The 18,547-nt window shown below is 38.4% G+C and overlaps 1 protein-coding gene across 5 annotated transcripts; it reads left to right on the plus strand.

The window, feature by feature from the left end:
* The first annotated feature begins 856 nt into the window (after nt 1-856).
* On the plus strand, nt 857-18,324 carry tppp (tubulin polymerization promoting protein). 5 transcript variants are annotated; one of them, XM_083530129.1, is made up of 6 exons: nt 6,534-6,813; nt 6,970-7,028; nt 8,911-8,994; nt 10,800-11,129; nt 14,098-14,251; nt 14,540-18,324. In XM_083530129.1, exons 2-6 carry the CDS (start codon nt 7,000-7,002, stop codon nt 14,747-14,749), a joined length of 807 nt encoding a protein of 268 aa, XP_083386255.1. In that variant the 5' UTR covers nt 6,534-6,813; nt 6,970-6,999; the 3' UTR covers nt 14,750-18,324. The 5 variants fall into 5 exon arrangements, with proteins under 5 accessions (XP_083386256.1, XP_083386255.1, XP_083386257.1 ...); XM_083530130.1 differs by lacking the exons at nt 6,534-6,813; nt 6,970-7,028 and adding an exon at nt 857-1,266; XM_083530131.1 differs by lacking the exon at nt 6,970-7,028 and having other exon boundaries at nt 6,540-6,813.
* The last annotated feature ends 223 nt before the right edge of the window (nt 18,325-18,547 follow it).

An 18,547-nucleotide genomic window follows, 5' to 3' on the forward strand; every position in this document is an offset into this window, starting at 1 on the left:
TTTTTATTTTTATAATAAGCTGTTCTCTGCAGGATCACTTATTCCTTTCTGGTTTGTTGTCGAAGGTGTATAAAAATATAAAAAATGTTGTTTTACCAAAACAGCCTCGCTTCAGAGTATGAGGCGTATACAAAAAGGCACCATATTGACTGCAGGGTGCACTCTTTTAGGAGTTTTATTAATATTTGTATTATGTATAAATTATCCCAGCATAGTTATTGTATTCATTGTGTGATCCCAGCATGCACTTGAGTATAGCTTCCAAATGATGGGAAATCTGGCCCCATAACATAACTTCGGATCTTTTCAGGTCTCCAACCAGTGTAACCCGGGGGATTACGGTTTTCCTGGGGATTTAAAATGATGACAAAATTGTGTTTTTGTGCAAATACTACAGGAAAGATAACACAAAAGTATAAATGGTTTTTGAACCATTCTTGTTTTTGACTGTTCTGCCTGACCTTTCTTCATAATGTCTTGCTTTTCTTGTTTGTATGTATTTGAAGCTAGAGGGCACAACCCTGCTGTTTTTGAAGGCCCTTCCTTTGACCTGCTAGATAATTAAATAATATAATAACTATATAATAATTGATATATGTAATGAAAAGCTGAATAATTAAGAATATAGACTACAATAATTGAATGCATATTTATATTTATTCAGGCCATTGATTCTCATAGTGATTAGGCCAGCAGAGAAGGCCTTGCTGGCCCACCACTGAAATTATTACCTGGTACAGGTGCACAAATGTTCCTAATAAAATGTCCAGAAGTGTCCAACCCTTGCTTATTCAACGTGATCCACGTGTCAGCAAAGTGCTCTGTTTTATAGGCTGATTAATTCCCATAGTGCACTTCAATGCATTAGCTTTTTAGGGATTAGGGACACATTCAAGATGTTCCTATCGAGTCAATTCAAAGAATCGACTCTTTCGGACACTTCACCTCACAATCCAAGTTCGCTTTCCTTTTCATTCCTTGTTCATGAACTTGTTTCGGATCGACACTGAGTCAAGACAGAAGACGCATGCACATTTTGGACACGAGCAGACCGGATGCACTGAGATGGAACGGAGGAGGGTCTCGCGGACCGATTCGCTCGGAAGGAGTCGCCTAATCGGTTCGCCCTCGGACAGCGATCAGAGCGCGAGCGTGTTTTATTGATATTCCTGGTTGAGCCTGTGAGAGAAATGTGTCAAAAGAAGGAAATTTAGCAAAGGAAGAAGATTCCAGAACAGCAACAGACTTCCTTCCAACGAAATACACGTAAGCTCGACTGAATTGCATGCATTTTTTTTTATTGGAGGAGAAAACAAATATTTGTGTTGATGCTGCTGGAATATTAGAGATCTTTCCCATGCAGGAATGCAGAAAAAAAAAACATCCGGGATATTTTTGCATGCATCACTGCAATGTTTTCCCAGAAGCCATTTTTATTTTGCATGCATGCCCGAATGCTTTCATTTTCTTACTATGGATCGCCGAGCTCGCGCATGGCTTGACCGCAATTGTTTACCTCACACGGTAAACAACAACAACAAACAACACTCCTTCGCGCTTACGTAACAACCTCAAGCGGTTGCATCGAAATGCATGTCCAAATAAAAACACATGTTCTTTCTTACTGTATGAACATAACGAGCAGCTATCTATGCATGCATATTCATAAAGGCGATTTACATGAAAATGAGCGCGTACACACGTGAATGACACGTGCCGTACATCGATGAATGGTGAATATTAGCCCGATTTGAGAAACATGCATTCCTGATAAACCTGGTAAAAAAAAAAAAAAGGCATAATTAGTATTCAGGCTTGGTGTTACATAATCACACAGTCAAGTCTAATATTAATAAAAAACTGCAAAGAAAATCTGTCTAACAGGTGAAATTTGCAAGTCTTGAAATTCTTGCTTATCTGTACATTATGAAATACATTGAGGGTGTGTAAATGGTGAATAAAAAATCCATGAAAGTAGTTTGGACTGCATTTCTTGATTCAGATTTTGATAAGAAACACAGACAAACAAGTAAACAATGGTTTGTATTATTGTATTATAATAGTATTATTTATGCAAGTTTTGCATAAGTTTCATGACTATTCAGGTCTGGGTTGCAATACATCGGCTTGGAAACTCACTAACACACTGATTCGTGCTTTTTGCATAACCAAAGTGTGAGCTGCTTTTATTGAGAGGAAAACATTTTGCACTGTGAAGTTGTTCTGTGTGGGCCGGTAGTCTAAATAGACCAGATCTTTTTTTAATCCACTTTTTTCATCTCAGCCAAGTCCCACCTTCCTACTGATTCTCCTTTTTTAATTGTCAAGAGCAGATACTCATCTGATTCACATCTGGCAGATGCTGCATCTTTACAAACTGCTCTCACAGCATAGGTGGCTCAATTCAAGTTCCAACTTATTCTGTATACATGCTACCAGGTGCCTGTGACTGACTTGTCTGATTGACAGTGATGAAATAAAACACAATTAAACTCCCACAGACTCCCAGGCAGGGACAGGCATCACTGGATTGTAAACTGCTGATGGAAGAGTAAAAACCTTAGACAGACTCCCACTCTGTAGTTTATTTCTAAACATATATCTGTTTATCTCTCTCTCTAGTTTTTTTTTTTCCAGAGTGTTCATTACACTAGACTAACAGCAGGTTCTGGAGTATTTTCAAACTCATATTGGTCTGCAGGGACGCCCAGACAGTCCAAAATCTTACTCTGAACAGCTGGAAGCTGAGAGAGAAAAACATTTGGGCAATCTGGGGGGGTCTTTGTTTCCCAAAACAACAACAAGAGCTGGTTTTAATAACGAAAATAAATGACTTCTTAAATAATCTCAGTTCATCAGTTCATACTGTTGCTTGGGTGAATCCTCAAATCTGGTTCCTCGGACAGATTCTCAAATCGCTAATATATCGTTCATTTGGAAACGATTCAAATCAGCATTGACACTTTTCAATTTTGTTACGTTGCAGCCTGGTAAATACTTTCAATCATGCAGATTGATTTCCCCCCCCTCATTCATCTAAATTCAGTTCTAGAAATGTCTGTACCATTTTTATAATAATAAAAACCTGAAATATTGCATGTACATAAGTATTCAGTCCCTTTGCAACAACACTTGAAATTTAGTTCAGCTGCCTCCCATTTCTTAAAATTGTTGCTGAAATGTTTCTCCACCTTGATTGAGGTCAAAGGAACTGCATGCAGAGGTCCGAGACAGGATCGTTGTAAGGCAAAGATCTGGAGAAGGACGGGGAAAAACCAGCTGCTGCACTGAAGATTCCAAAGAGCACAGTAGAATCCATAATATTCAAATGGGAAAAGTGTGGCGCATATATATATGAGGTCATATCTATATATATCTATATATATATATATATATCTATATATATATATATATATATATATATATATATATATATATATATAAAAGAGAGAAAGAGACTGACTGTTGTAGCTGCTATGACAGTGATTAGAGGAACTAACTTTCACAGATGTTCTAGACAACTAGACAATACATGAAAATAAATACAATATGCTATTCTTCATTTGAAAAATATGTTTATGTTCTATTAGAGAAATAAGTAACTGCAGGATGCTGGAAAATATACGCTTGGGTGGCCCAAAGTCGTGGTTTAATCCAAGAGTTTCCAGGTTTTTATTCCAACCCATCAGAAGCCAAATCCAATGGTCTACTAAGAGCCAAGATCAACTAATCAAACAAGGTGTGGTTTCTACTTGATTGGAATGAAAATATGCTTCAATCTCTTGCTTAATCTTCTGGTTTGAGTTTCTGGTGTAATTTTCTGGTTTAAACCTCTGCATACATAAAGGCTGCATTGCTCAGGAACATTCTGTATAGTTAGGTTGTGGGTTTAAATCCCAGTCCTGCTCTGGTATGTTCTGGTATTGATTCCTTAGTATGAAAGTTTTTGCTAAAATAAATGTAAAAAAAAAAAAAACCACACCTAATCAAGTCCCAGCACGAACGTCATCATGAATTCGTTTGAATTTCAGTGGAGTTTGACACATGGTGTGACTCAGGTGGTCATGGAGTCATATCAGGGCAATGTTCCAGGCTGTTTGGTATTGGACGTATGTAGAAACCAAGAAAAAATGATTTTTGATAGAAAATTTCTTACATGCAGCATAAAGTGTAAAGAGTCAGAGGATGTGTCTGCATTCACACCCTGACTGTGTGGAGTCGTACTTACCTCGGCTGATTAATGGTTTGTAAGGGCATCGTGGCCTGCACTTTCTCTTAAGACATAGAGAGAGAAAGCGAGAGCGAGAAAGAAAGAGAGAGAGAGAGAGAGAGAGAGAGGAAGACTAAATTGCCTGTGAATTTCTTTGTTTTTTAACCGATGCCAAGGACGTGTCTGTAGTTCGTCACCTGTGCACAAATTCAACAAGATGGAGTTCATAAACCACTTTTAAAGAGGATAAGGACGATCTGCCAATAGTTCATAGAAATAAAATATTCTGGTTAAAAAATTAATCAACAAAAAAATCCACGTATAACCACAATCTGGATGATTATTCTCTGTTTCTGTCTCTGTTTTTATACCTTCTATATCACAGTGTTATATTAGGATGATGCAATGGTCTATTCTGTGTGTTGGGTTGCATCTCTGTGGTCACTTGGCATGGCATCACGATCACAGATGCCAGGCTGAGACACTGCACCCACGCCCGCCTCTCTTCCTCTTTACCTCATACATAAGCGGCGTAGCCCCACCCCCGCTGCTCGCTGCTTCCACTGCTGCTATAAATAGTTGATGTTTTAAATACGGCAATTTATTGTGTAAGCATCGATCCGTGCGGAGCATCTCCAGAAGCCGAGTGCATGTAAGCATGCGCCGATGCACCGATCGGCGCGCAGATTCCTGTCATTCTCCTGAGATCTGCTCTCTTTCACTGCTCCTTATATCTCTCACACTAGCTCCCTTTCCGTGGAGAGAAGAAAGGGCCTGTTAAGTTTATTTTTGAGAAGAATCTCATAAAAGAAATCGTGTGGGGGTTTCATCTATTTCTCAATCAATAAAATAGGATGGTAGATGCGCCATATAAACAGGTTATTGGTTAGTTTCTTTGAGAAGACATTAATTTAGCATTTCCAGAAGGAGTCTCCAGTGTCAGTGCAGTCAGGGAGGTGAAGATATAGCCAGGCTTTAAAATGGTTTCTAGAGAGAAAAGAGAAGCTGCTCAGAGAACTGCATTCGACGTCACACTTGGTGTTTCATTCCATAAAATTCTATTTGTATGGCACTTTTAACAACGGACGTTGTCTCAAAGCAGCTTTACAGAGCTTTATTAAAGCGGTAATAAAAGAATAAGTTTGTTCCTTATCGCTGTGATTTTGTCCCTAATGAGCGAACCAGTGGCGACTCTGGCATGGAAAAACTCCCTGAGATGACATGAGGAAGAAACCTTGAGAGGAACCAGATTTAAAAAGGAACCCAACCTCATCCAGATGCCACCGAATGTCCATTCACTGCAGTTCATCATTGTAAAGGTGTGCAGTGAAAGGTGTTCAAATGCAATCTGTGGTCCTGAGAATGTTGACATTAACAACAGTCCAAATCCTTTTGGTTTTTCAGATGCATGTTCTTTTTGTTTCTATGTGACAATCTAGGGTAATGTAAACGTATGAAGATAGTATTAATAGCATTAATAACAGCTTTACACACTCTTGGCATCGGGACACTTCGTTTCTTCAAGCATTCAGCTAAGATATTTTGCTATTTCTCTTGTACAACTTGACAAGTGTTCTTTGCGAGTTAAACATTTCTTTTTTACCTTGCGATCCAGTTCATCCCAGAGCAGTTCAATAGGATTAAGGTGCAGTGATTGGGCAGGCCAGATGACTGTTTGCTTTCTAAATAACTTTCAGAGCTCGGATGTATGCTTTGGGTCATTGTCTTGTATGGCGAAGTCGGTTCCAATGAGATGCAGTCCAGATGAAATTGCATGGTGTTGAAGTATGGAATGGTAGCCATGTTGGTTTCTTTAACCCGGAATAAGTCTCCAGACGTCCCTCCAAAACAACCCAAAACATTAAGCTTTCACCTCCATGTCGGACTGTGGGTGTGAGGCAGTCTGCTAACATCCTCTGTCCTGTTCTCCGTCTTACATAAGTTTTTCTATCAGAAGCAAAAATATCAACTTTGGACTTTTATATATATATATACAGTATATATTTAAAAGATATTATTTAATTTTTAGTTATCTGAATGTTTGCTTATGTAATGCTAACCTGGTAGCTATAAGCGTTCCTTTATTAGTATCCTTTATTAAAGCTATATTAGCTTTGTAGGCCCGGCACAAACTAAAAAAAGAAATGTTAACTGTGTACATTTAAATCTTTGGCTGAATTCTTCCATTAAAAATAATCAGGATTGTTAAATGAAGTGTGTTATTTGTGACTTCTGGCCTTTCGTCACCTGTGACAGTTGGCGATGTCGCTCTCTGTCCGCACGTGTGTGTGTGTGTGTGTGTGTGTGTGTGAGTGTGTGTGTGTGTTGAGCGCACAATAAACCCACAGTGTCTCCCTGACTGAATGCTAGTTTTGTCAGCTACTAATAAAGGTTCGTTTCTTAGGACAATGAGCTGTAATGCATCAAGCTCTTCAATAGGGACGTCTTTAAGTGGGCCTCGAGGGTGCCCTTGTACATTGATTGGACTTATGGAGCTCAGTTTAAGTCCATCGAGCTGTGTGTTTGCGTGACAGATGCCGATTTGAGCTTGTGAGGCGACCGGTTTCAGCCTGCAGGAGCACGACAAGCCTAAGCGACACGACGTGAGTGAGAACATGAGATTATGCGTACGTGAAGGCTGGAGATCTTCGAAAAAAACTTCTCCCAGTAGCTAAACTGTGGTTTGTGACAGTTTCAGTGCTGCAGTGCTGAAAGGGCAGAGAATATCTTTGTTTCCTGTTTTTTTTTTCACATGGCAGCACGGCGTCTCTGAGGTTGTGCACGTTGCGATGTCGGGTGCTATGGGAGCCACTGTGAGGTGAGCGACGTCTTGCTTAAGTGGCTGTGATCGCAGAAAACAGAACATGATTCAGTGCTCGTCACGCGCTCTTCCTTCCTTTGTAAGCTTGTGCCAGGTGATTTGACACTTTTATGATGATAACGCTAACAGCAATAAAGCCTTGCAGTTGCCTGCACGATCAAAGTGTCACTTTTGTGACTTCTGCCAAAACGTGCGCAATGACTGAACAGTCTTATTGACAGTTGCGTTAAATTTATGGGGCTGTTATACATACCTTCAGAATAAAAGGTTTTGTTTTTTATTACATTATTACATGTTAGAAACTACTAGATGATAAAAATAGCATTGGGAATGAAAGTATGGAACTAAACACTTAGAGGTGTCCTGTGATAGAAAAATTAATGAATGGCCGTGTGGTGTGATGATGGCCCATACGTGAGGTCGCAGCTTTTACCCCAAACTGTACTATTTACTGATAACAAAACACAGAAGTCGTGATTCATATCATATGTATATCTTTTTTACGTGGCCACTATTTATATAGTTTTTAGTTTAATGTCTGAACAAGGTCATTTCTCTTAGCACTTGCTATGCAGAAGCTAGAATGCTAGCAGCTAGACTGATTACAATACAAAAAAAACAACGAGTTTTCAATAATTGCTCAAGCTAATAGACCTATTCTGTATGATCACCTTCTCATTGTTGAGAATTGACCAAGTTTTTTGCTTTAACTTCCCTGGAAAGTGCAATCTAGGGGTGTATGACGCTCGCCTGGTAGATCAACACTTTCAGCTTAAAATGTGTAGGATATTCAAACAAATGCAAAACAAAGTCGATGTGAATGAGTGACATTTGCACCTTATTGAAAGAAAAAACAAATACAGTAAACGATAAAATAAACAGTATAGTTCCAGCTCCTGTTGTATTTGAACCCACTATTTATTGATGCCTAATTTGTTGTAAAATTTGTTGTAATGCTGTTAGGTGCCTCGAAATATTAATATTCGGAATAATATTTAGGTGCTTTGAATTAATAATATTCGCAGGTGCACTGCAACCCATTTACACTCAAATCCTGTACAAACAATGAATACGTGTTGGAATGACATCTTTTGACGCATTATCTATGTAAAATTAAAATTCCACTTCTCTTAAAAATTTTCACATCTGCATCATCAGTATTTTTGTATTAAAATTACAATTGGAATTCTACACAGTAAATATCCTTTTATTCATTTCTAGATGCTGACTTTGCAGATTTGTTGTGAAATTTGCTCAAATGCCGGCCTGATCCGTACGCCTAACCGCAACTTTCAATATGAATGCATGTGAATTGCGACCACCAGTGCGATCAACACAGCAGCAGACTGGATGCTGTGGTGTGTCGTCGCTACGTCCTGAATATGATTTCCTTAAGCTAAAAAGCCCTGATTTGTTTGTGGCTGATTTTCTTGCAGTATGAGGTGCAGATTTGTTTGCACTCGAATTTTCATACGTTACAAGCCATTTCTCTGGTTTGAGTCTGACTGAAAGTGTTCCTTTTTTCATTTCCAACGAATAATGGTTTGGTCGTGAGCCTAGTCTTGACCTTTTTCTGAGGTAATCTGAGGTAAAATTTTATTATTATTACATTGTCCTCTTTGTATATGTGTCAAAAATCTAATGAATGAAGTGGATTATATTGTACAACATTGTAATAGAAAAGATTATATTGTAGTATATTGTAAAGGATGTAAATTTTGTTGCAAGCAGTGGCATGTGCAGCACTAAGCACTTGTCATAAAGCGGCCCAGCTTGCTTTTGTGGTAATAGTGAATGTGAAAGTGAAAATCTGTCTGGCAGTGCCGTACTTTGTTCTTTGAGACGGCACAATCTGAAAACAGGATCTGTGCCGTTACAGCTGCACGGGGAACAAGAGACAAGACGCTAAGCTGAGCCACGCTGACAGGAGGACAGAAAGCGAAAGGGGACACCTAGGGCTAAGGTGAGACGCTTTTATTGTGCGTTATTTGATTTGCTTTAATTGTGTATGTGTGTGCATGTGAAACCAGCATTTTTCAACTAACACTAGGTCGACATAGTTTACATTCTCTCACCACAGCAGCAGTAAGCAATGATAACAATGGGGTTATAAATGTCGTTTGCAATGGCACTGGCAAGTCTCATTACGAATGCCATCATGTGTCCACTGTAGCCCCTCAGTGGTTTCAGTCATCGCAAAGGGGAAAATGCTTGACATGCCAGGAGTGTCCATCTGCTCACGCTCAGATCGCTACACAAATTATTCCATATCATAAATAGCCTATAAATAGCAGCTCACCGCATTGCCGGAGCATTTCAGCACTTCTGGTCATTCAGGCAGATCACTGCAGAGGCTGGCTCATATTACAAGCCCTATAGTGCTCATTTGGTTATATTAATTTCTTTATGATTTGACAAAAAAAAAGCAAAAAAACAAAAACAAAACAAGAATAAATCATATTCGTGAGGCTTATCATGGAAGCAAAAGTACAAAAATGACTACCCTAGCAGCACGAACCCCGTAGGACTGAAATGAGTCATGGTTGTTTGTTGGTTCGTTCTTCATGATGAGTGAGAAAGGCTTGATGAAGTGCTACGTCTGCTGCTTCTGTATTTTTGAACAGTGATACTGTTTGTGTTTGTTCAACGAGGAGGAAGTGGACCAGTGTTAAATGCATTTAACAAATAGTCCTGAGAGTTAAAATTCTGCAGCCAGGTGTCCAAAGTGATTGTGTGTAAAAAAGGATGATATCGTTCTATACAAATCTAATCCAACTCCCATAAAAACAACAGGCTGCCATTACCGGACTCTTGAGCATGGAGCATAATCCTCAGTTGTAGAAATTAGATAAATGTAAGTGGATAAGGGTGTCTGGCAATTGCCAAAAAATTTGTTTGAGCATGGTGTTCATCTTTCTGCTTTTTAATACAGAACAGTATGATGGTTGGTTACTGATCTAATGCAAAGGAGGTCGTAGCTTAGTGGTTAAGGCTTTGGGTTACTGATAGAAAGGTCAGGGGAGTCTTTGTAAATGGGTCATTGTAGGGCAAAAAGAGTTGTTCCTGCAATGATGTAACGTGTAATGAAAAACTAGAGTACAAAGGCTCGCAAAGCAGCCAATCAATGAACAGGGAACATGTCATTTTATTAAATGACATTGATATTGAAATATGGTTAGATATAATTATACTGATCTTTTTAGGTAAACTTGTATTCAGGTAGCCCCACACAAGCCCTGGTATTGCCAAGCTGCCACTCTTGGGGCCCCCCCTAAGCAAGGCCCTTAACCCTCTGTACTCTGGAGGTGCTGTATCATGGCTGACCCTACGCTCTGACCCCAGCTTCTTAAAATTGCAGGGACATGCAAAGAAAAAATTTCCTGTAATGTAAATGTGACAATCATAAAACACCTTTCTTTCTATGCCCTCTTGAGATCGTTTGCTGTTGCTGTTGTGCGACATTAGACTCGGGTGCCATGTTGGAACTGGATACAGCTGAATACACATTTCTGAGGTTGATTTGTAAAGCAAATCTTTTGCAGGGTGCAGGAACGTGGCAGTATGTTCTGTGATTGGTATCACAATGGTGGCTGAGTGATTAAGACCAGAAGTTTCAGTCAGAAGAATGATTCAGCAAACTGCCTTTGTCAGGCCCTTAACCCTCAACTGTAGGGGAACCATAGCACAACAGACTCTCTGCGCTGACCCTAGTTCTGAAAAAGAGACGTTCACTGTGCATTTAGATATGACTTTCTGTCTTCCTTTCAGCATCATGGAAGATTTCAAAGTCCAGAGCGCTAAGCATCCCACGCCAAACAGCACACCCCTACGCGCTCGCACCGAGCACTCTAGAGAGCGATCCAAGCGCCTCTCCACAGAGTCAAACGGGTCGAGCGAAGGGGCAGCCGGGGCGAAGACGCCTGTCGAGCTCACGCCGCTTGAAGAGGCTTTCCGACGCTTCGCCATCCATGGCGACACTCGAGCCACCGGCAAGGACATGCACGGCAAGAACTGGTCCAAACTGTGCAAGGACTGTGAGGTCATAGACGGCAAAAGCATCACCCTCACAGATGTGGACATTGTCTTCACAAAAGTCAAGTAAGTTTCATGTCTCGTTGGATCCGCTTGTTAAACAAAAGGCACATCCTGCTGTTAATGCATGACGATTCTGTTTTCACGGACCTCTACTCTGGTGAACAGTATAATGGGATTACAGTCTTGAAGAAAAAGGACATTTGTATAAAATATGTAAATTATAAAAGAAAGCTGTCCTTTAAAGAAAGTATGATTCTGACTTACGATGGAGATGTTTTCCAATGACAACGTAAAAAAAATATCATCTAATTATTGTTATCGATAAAATCCCTCCAAAAATCATTTTATTTTGTTGTATTTATCCGCCGCACTTTAAAGGCCGGTCCGTAAAAATATTGTCCGACATCAAACCGGTCCGTGGAGCAAAAAAAGGTTGGGGACCACTGCTCTAGAACACAAAGACAACTGAACTCTGTTGACTGCTGGCGAGAGAAAGGCATCTCAAGGCATCTCAAGGCGAGAGATGCCGACGTATCGTACTACATACGGTATAAGCTAATACATTTGAGTGCCGCATCAAATGTAAAATCTTTTTACAATTTTGTCGTATCACTAAAATTATCGTAAGATCGAAAAATCGTACGTCGATCCTATAAATCTTGCGTTTTGTGAATGTTTCTGGTATGCAGTATATCATGGGGTACACGTTGGTGTTTGAAGTCTCAATCGGTTACAAATTTTTTACAGCAAATATGGACATTATCTCTAGTTTGAATGAGTCCCTGATCAAAGTCAAAGCAGATGCGATCATCCATGATGCTGCGATGGTGCTGCCTCTAGAGCTCCCACTAGTGGTCGCTAATCCTTATAAATAGTTTGCAGTTGCAGCTGATTGTTTGCATTCTGCTGTTTTTGCATTTTTTACAAATAAATGCAACCGACTGTCACATTAAATGAAATTTGTTTGCTAGTGTGTTTGAATGGCGGGCAGTGTGAGGTCGTTAATTATTTTGAATGTTAAAATAGGTGTCTCTCTTTTTGGGAACAACTGCTCTAGAACATGCTCTTATGCGGAATACACAGAAAAATTATCAAGAAGAAACAATGTTTACAATTATGTCGGGATCACGAGAAAACAACTTTTGTTTTGTTGCTAATCTCAATGAATTATTAAGTGTTTACTGGAGTTCATAGATGGATACGTAAAATCGCAGACTGGTTTAGAGAAAGGTACATGGATTCGTAGACAGAACAATAGAGTCACATGGGTGGTGGATTGGATTGTAGAGAGGACCACTGAGATGTTTTTGGATGGGTTGATAGATTTGTAGGTGGGTATTTTGGTACATATAGAGGTTTATAGATTAATAGAGTGGTATTCTTAGTAGACTTGTAACTTGTAGGTAGACGGCATGTTATAGATGCATTAGTGGACACTGTATAATCCACTCTTGTTTAATACATTTAAATGTTGGTCCCCATGGGCGTGATGTATTGCTGAACTATTTTTATGTAATCTATCCTTTCTTGTGTTCAGTTCGTTTTAAATATCATCACTAATATTTAGGCTGACTTCAAGCTGATGTGTGACCCCACCATTGTGTTTAACAGCAAATGTTTCATTAGTTCATTGCTTTCTGTTCACCTAAAAACCTTCAGTGGTGTTGTTTAATGAGATACATGGATGGTTTATCTCTTCCTGTTTGGTGCTGTTTTGTTGAGATGTCTGAGCAGATCTCACAGGAGATCATGTGCAGAGTTTGTTTAAAGCAGGCCTGCCATGGGTGCAGGGCTAATCTTGGTGTAATTCTACTACAACTGCAAGATGTTCTTTGTGCCAGATTATACGATCAAGTTATGCCTGCTTGCTTCTCTTTACACCATCACTCAGTAAAATCCACACCCATACAGAAAGCAGGCTCATGAAAAACAAAGTTCTGAATTTTGAGGTAATAAAGATGTATATTATTATTCCTTAGTTGCCATATTGCAGCTGTCCTATGAGTTTTGCATCATTTCGAATTGTATGCTATCTAAATCTGTAAATCGACAGGAACTGTTAGCCTTCAGTTTAAAGTTAGCACAGGGAAAAAGTCAGGCATTTCAGTGAGGAAAGTGAACCAAGCTTCACAATGTTTTTCCGTGCACCGAAGCTTTTAGGAACTCAAAGCTCCTAGGTGATCTTATGAACAGGCTCTTACATCCAGTCTGCTGCGAAGAGCTGGATCCTATTTGACATTAGGCAGCATGCAGCAGGCAGAGCGGAATGGAGCACTGAAGGATCGCCCAAACAAAACCACCCGCTTGCCCGAGAGCTCGGATTCCTAATAAACCAAAAAGGTTTTTCCCCGAGCTTGTTGCTATGACAGCTGGGTTACTCAGGGAGACACGGGGCTTCGTAGACTTTTGTTTAGGTGATTCATCACCACAGCAATGGCTGTTTGTGTGTGTTACTATGCTCTCGTTTACGCTGATGTTTAAGAAAGAAGCGCTTTTTTAGAAAGAACAGGAAGTTCGCATGGAGAACAGGGAAGGAAATCAGGCATCTCGAAATGCTAATAAAGATTAATAGAGAGAGATGGTGAGTCGTTCTGAAGGTTAAGGACCTTCAGATAGGAGCATTTAAGATTTTATCTGCTCAGGGAAACTATTTCCAAAGAACGAAGGGTTCTCATCGTGCAGCGTGTAACAGGGATTGTTCTCGGACTCGCCGTGTTTGTGTGATCTCACATGGCTGTGTTTATTATCGATTCCATTCTCCTTGGAAATGCTGTTCACAGAGGTGCAGCATTAGTCAGCCTCAGTCGAGCTCCATTATTTTATCAACACTGCTAAATAGTATCATATATAATTGTTGGCTACATTAAAATGTAACCCTTTAAAAAAGAACCAGTGCTTTACATGAATAAAGCTCAAAGCTGTTGACTTTCAAGTTACTCCTTTAAGTCAAGTTAAAGAAAAGAAGAATGTTAAAGGGAAAAGGACCTACTACAGATGAAGTACATTACAATTCTTCCACATAATTCTGTAGGAACAAGACCGCCCGCACCATCACGTACAGCCAGTTCAAAGAGGCTCTTTCCGAGTTGGCCAGGAAGCGTTTCAAAGATAAAACCAGCGAGGATGCAGCAGAGGAAGTCTTCAAGATGGTCGAAGGGAAGTCACCAATTATATCTGGAGTCACGGTAATCATAGGAACACATTTACTAAAGTACAATGATATCAATATGTAAAACATCCTGTGTGAGTGCAACTCATTGTTTTAAGTGGAAATATTTAAAGCAACATTATATTCAGATTTTTTAATTAGATTTGATTACATTCAAAGTTTATTGCCATTGTGGACCGTACAAAGCCAATGCAGTACAGTGGTAATTTTAATGGTAGTGAACAGTTAAAAAAAATGGTTTTGTTTTAAAGGGAACTGTTTTATGTGATCACGATCATTTATCTGTCTTTCTGTGTCTGTTCAGAGAGCCGTGGCCTCGCCCACCGTGTCCCGTCTGACCGACACCACCAAGTTCACAGGTTCTCATAAGGAGCGTTTCGACCAGACAGGTCGCGGGAAAGGCAAAGCAGGCCGCGTTGATTTGGTAAACACGTCTGGTTACGTCTCTGGCTACAAACACGCAGGCTCATACCAGAAGAAAGTTCAGGGCAAACCGCAACAAAAAACAATGTGAGATTTCCACTCGCTCATCAACAGACAAGCCAGGGGCAGAGAAAAATAAAGCACAACAGGATCATATTTGCCATTTCCGTTTGTTGTATTTTTTGTTTGTTTGTATGTTTTCTGTGAAAGAGAGTTCCTTTTCCTGCTCTGTTAGAGAACTGGAACAATGTTTACATCGACAGACAAGAGGCGCAGCCAGCTGGTACATTCCTCTCCAAGAATGAAGATCATCATCATACTTGGAAAGTTCAGAAGGGCAGAACAATGTGGAACACACAGAAATATTACGTGAATATTACGTGAATGAAGTCGTGAATGATGATGATGTAAAGATCGACATAGAAAAACACTAAACTGATATTATTTGTGAAAATGTCTACAGTAGTACATACGAGGTCTAATCAAAAAGCTTTTTCTGTTACAGGTAGCAGAACGGAGGTAATGAACCGATCAGTGTGGACGTATTTGTAGAAGTTCTTCCAGGAACAAGCAAGTTAAAAGACATTGTTGTTAGAAAAGAGGAGCAGATACAAAAGTACAGCAAAATATAGTTTAGCTAAGCCGCTTTTTAAGGTCATCATCATGGTTATAGCTTTACGTTATACCTGGTACTGCTTTGAAACGGCTATACATAAAGCTGCTCTCTATTAAAACAGATCACATGCAATTGGTCTTAAAAAGAACAATGCATTGATACATACTATAATATTTATAATTAAGTTAATAATACTTTAATTATTAACTAAGAAAATAATAAAAAAAAAAAAAGATTGCAAACCTCAACTTAGCATCAAATACGTCCGATTCACCTAGAAATCGATACCTGTTCATTTTTATCACCTAAAATTCAATAACTATCCATTTTTATTACCTTAAAACATGTTCAACTAGCAATGCATTTCAATTATGGTTGCAAAGGGACGGAAAATATCCGGTACATTTCCAGAAACTTTCCATGGGAACTTCATCTTGGGAATTTTTTAAATATTCCAAGTTGGAAACTTACCAGAAATGTATGGGAATTAATTTGAAATTTGATGGAATTTATATAAAATGCATCATATGCAAACATAAATAAAAACATTTTCTTTGGTCATCAGCTGACATTCATGCAAACTCATACTCAGATTTTTTTTTTTTTTATGACATTTTGGACTTAAATTGTTAGTATAATTTTGTTGCACAATGGCTTACACACAGCACACGTAACTTTTAAACAAATTTTATGTAATATTTATGCCATTTTGTGAAAACTCGCCAAGATGGAAATTGTTTGACCTAATTCTGTGTGTAGGATTTAAGAAAAGATTTGGAGGAAGGAATTCACAGTGCATGTAGGGGTACGGCCCATAAATTCCTGCAGTGAGTGTGCATGTGAATGATAAATGTGCAGAATAGAAATTCGACTAAAAATGCATTAAATTTGGTTGTTTATCCTGCAAGATTTTTTTTCCCCAACCACATTTAAGTTCCCTGTTATAGGCTAACCTGCAATTTTGTTAATTACCAGTTTGAAAAAATTTCCAGTCTTGAAAATTCTGGGAATTTTGCAACCCTAATTTCAATACCAAATTATTTATTTTATTATTTTTCTGTGGATGCCGATATCTCCTCGTGGGCACTGCTTTAACATCGGAAATAATGATATCTTAGGACTTTTTGATTAGACCTCATATTGAAGTACATCTTTTTTGTTCTTTTAATTAGACATCATTAAGTGTGGCCTCTTTGCTTTCTGCCATAAAATATTTTTTTCTTCATTTTTTTTGTCCTTTCACAAATGTTTAATACTGTGTTATATATGTGCATGTTTTATGGTGTATCTTTGCTTGTGATCAGATTAGACTTGTACAGGTTTGTTTTCTTATCTTTTCAGGGTTTATTTTTTGTATAGGCCTAGTGTGCCCTTTGCAGAATCCATGAGCTGATGTCTACTGATAAGTTAATTTGTGCATAATGATTGTCTTTAAAAAAAAAAGTCACCAAATTCGACTAAATAGTCACCCTCTGATTGGTTGTTGCATCACCAATGGTAAGATAGATTATATCTAATATATGGTTAATATTTGTGCGTTATATAAGGTCGGTAAAAATATTAAGTGTATATAATTGTTTTTATGCTAACGTTTGATGGCGTGATACGATACACTGGCTGATACAACACGATTCTTCTCTGTTGGCACTCGACACACTAAAAAAAGAAAAGGCAAATAAAAGCACTGAGATTAGACAGCAAGGAGTCAGGAGTGGATTATGTGACAACACAAAGTCTTAGCACAATTTACTGCCGATACAACTATGCACTACCGCCATCACCAAGCGAACATAAATCAGATATTCCATTTTTCTATTATTAGACTTGATCTTTCATCATTGTTTATGAGCACAAGTTCAGTTTAATCAGGCACTCAGAAACTTTAGCATCAACAGCCTAAAACTTAATTATTTACCATGCTAGCTAATTAGTGTAGAACATGGCATTTAATATGTACAAAACAGTAGCGCTCAATTAATGTGATGTTTTTGATCATCTAATTAATTTTTTCTAGGTTTTTCAAACTTTTACATAGACACAACTGTCACAGGTATTTCATTCTGCCTTTAGACTTTTTGCCTGGGACTTTAGATAGTGCCCAAACATGGTGCCTACTCATGCAGCCTCCTCTAGACTGAAAACTACCAAATTTAGGTTGCTTGATCATCCTAATGCTTTATAACGTTGTTTCATCCTTAAAACTTGGTCAAGAATTAGACCAATCAGAAAAATAAAAACGTTAATACTTTTTTCAATAATAAATGAAATGCTTAAAAGAGATTATTTGTGGTGGACATTTTACATCAAGGCACCTTTTAGTATGTGCAATTTTTACAGTCTAATGAACGATGTTTACAATGGATGCAACTTTAGCCAAGTAACACGAAATAACCTTAAATGGTCCGAAGATCCTATTCAGCGTTTCATCGTTACCTATGGGGGTCGTACACAGCCTTGATACAGAAACCGGAAACTGTTATTCTACAAAAAAATAAATAATTAAAATAAAATAATGTATATCTTGAAATGATTTTGGGTAGTTTCCATTTATAGTGCTGTTAATCCAGATACAAAATGGTATTTAACGTCACATTCTTCAAAAGACATTGCGTGACATGGATTACCCGCTGTTTCAAATGAGCAATACGGGGCAAAAAGGAAAGAAAAAAATGATGCAACAGGTTTATTAGAAGGAAGAGGACAGCATGTATAGACATATTCTTCTACAGAACATCTATTTTTCCAGTATAGTGTCACACTGTTCCTGTTAGTTCCTGCTTGGAAAGTGACTCATTTATATCAGAAGAGTAAGGGGGAAATTTGTCGTGTTTTAACAAATGGTTGCCGTTTTGTGTGCTTTTGATGCCAAATACTGTAAAACTTGTTTTTCTTTTTCTGAGAAACAAAAAAGAAAATGTCTTATTTTTCATATAACAGTTTTTCTATATATTGGTGCCCTGCTGCATGTCTTTCAGGTAATGTTCAACAGACCTTTAACTTGTCCTTGCGTGTTGTAGTATTGTTCAAAATAAAAATACTTAAGAAAGAAAGCCGTGTTTTTTTAATTTACTCTCCTTAAATTCATGCACTAAAGTGAAAAGCATTTAATCCTAAATCCTTGAAGGTTAAATATCAGGGAATATGCTTTTTTTTTAAAAAATTTTTTTTATGATCTCTCCTAAAAAGACTACGCAAAAAGACATAATTTGTTTGCTTCCGTATATCGTGTGCATAGTCGTTAGAGTTTCGTTCTGACACAAACAACTTATATAG

The sequence above is a fragment of the Silurus aristotelis genome (assembly GCF_946808225.1).
Source record: "Silurus aristotelis genome assembly, chromosome: 25".
Classification (NCBI taxonomy): Eukaryota; Metazoa; Chordata; class Actinopteri; order Siluriformes; family Siluridae; genus Silurus; species Silurus aristotelis.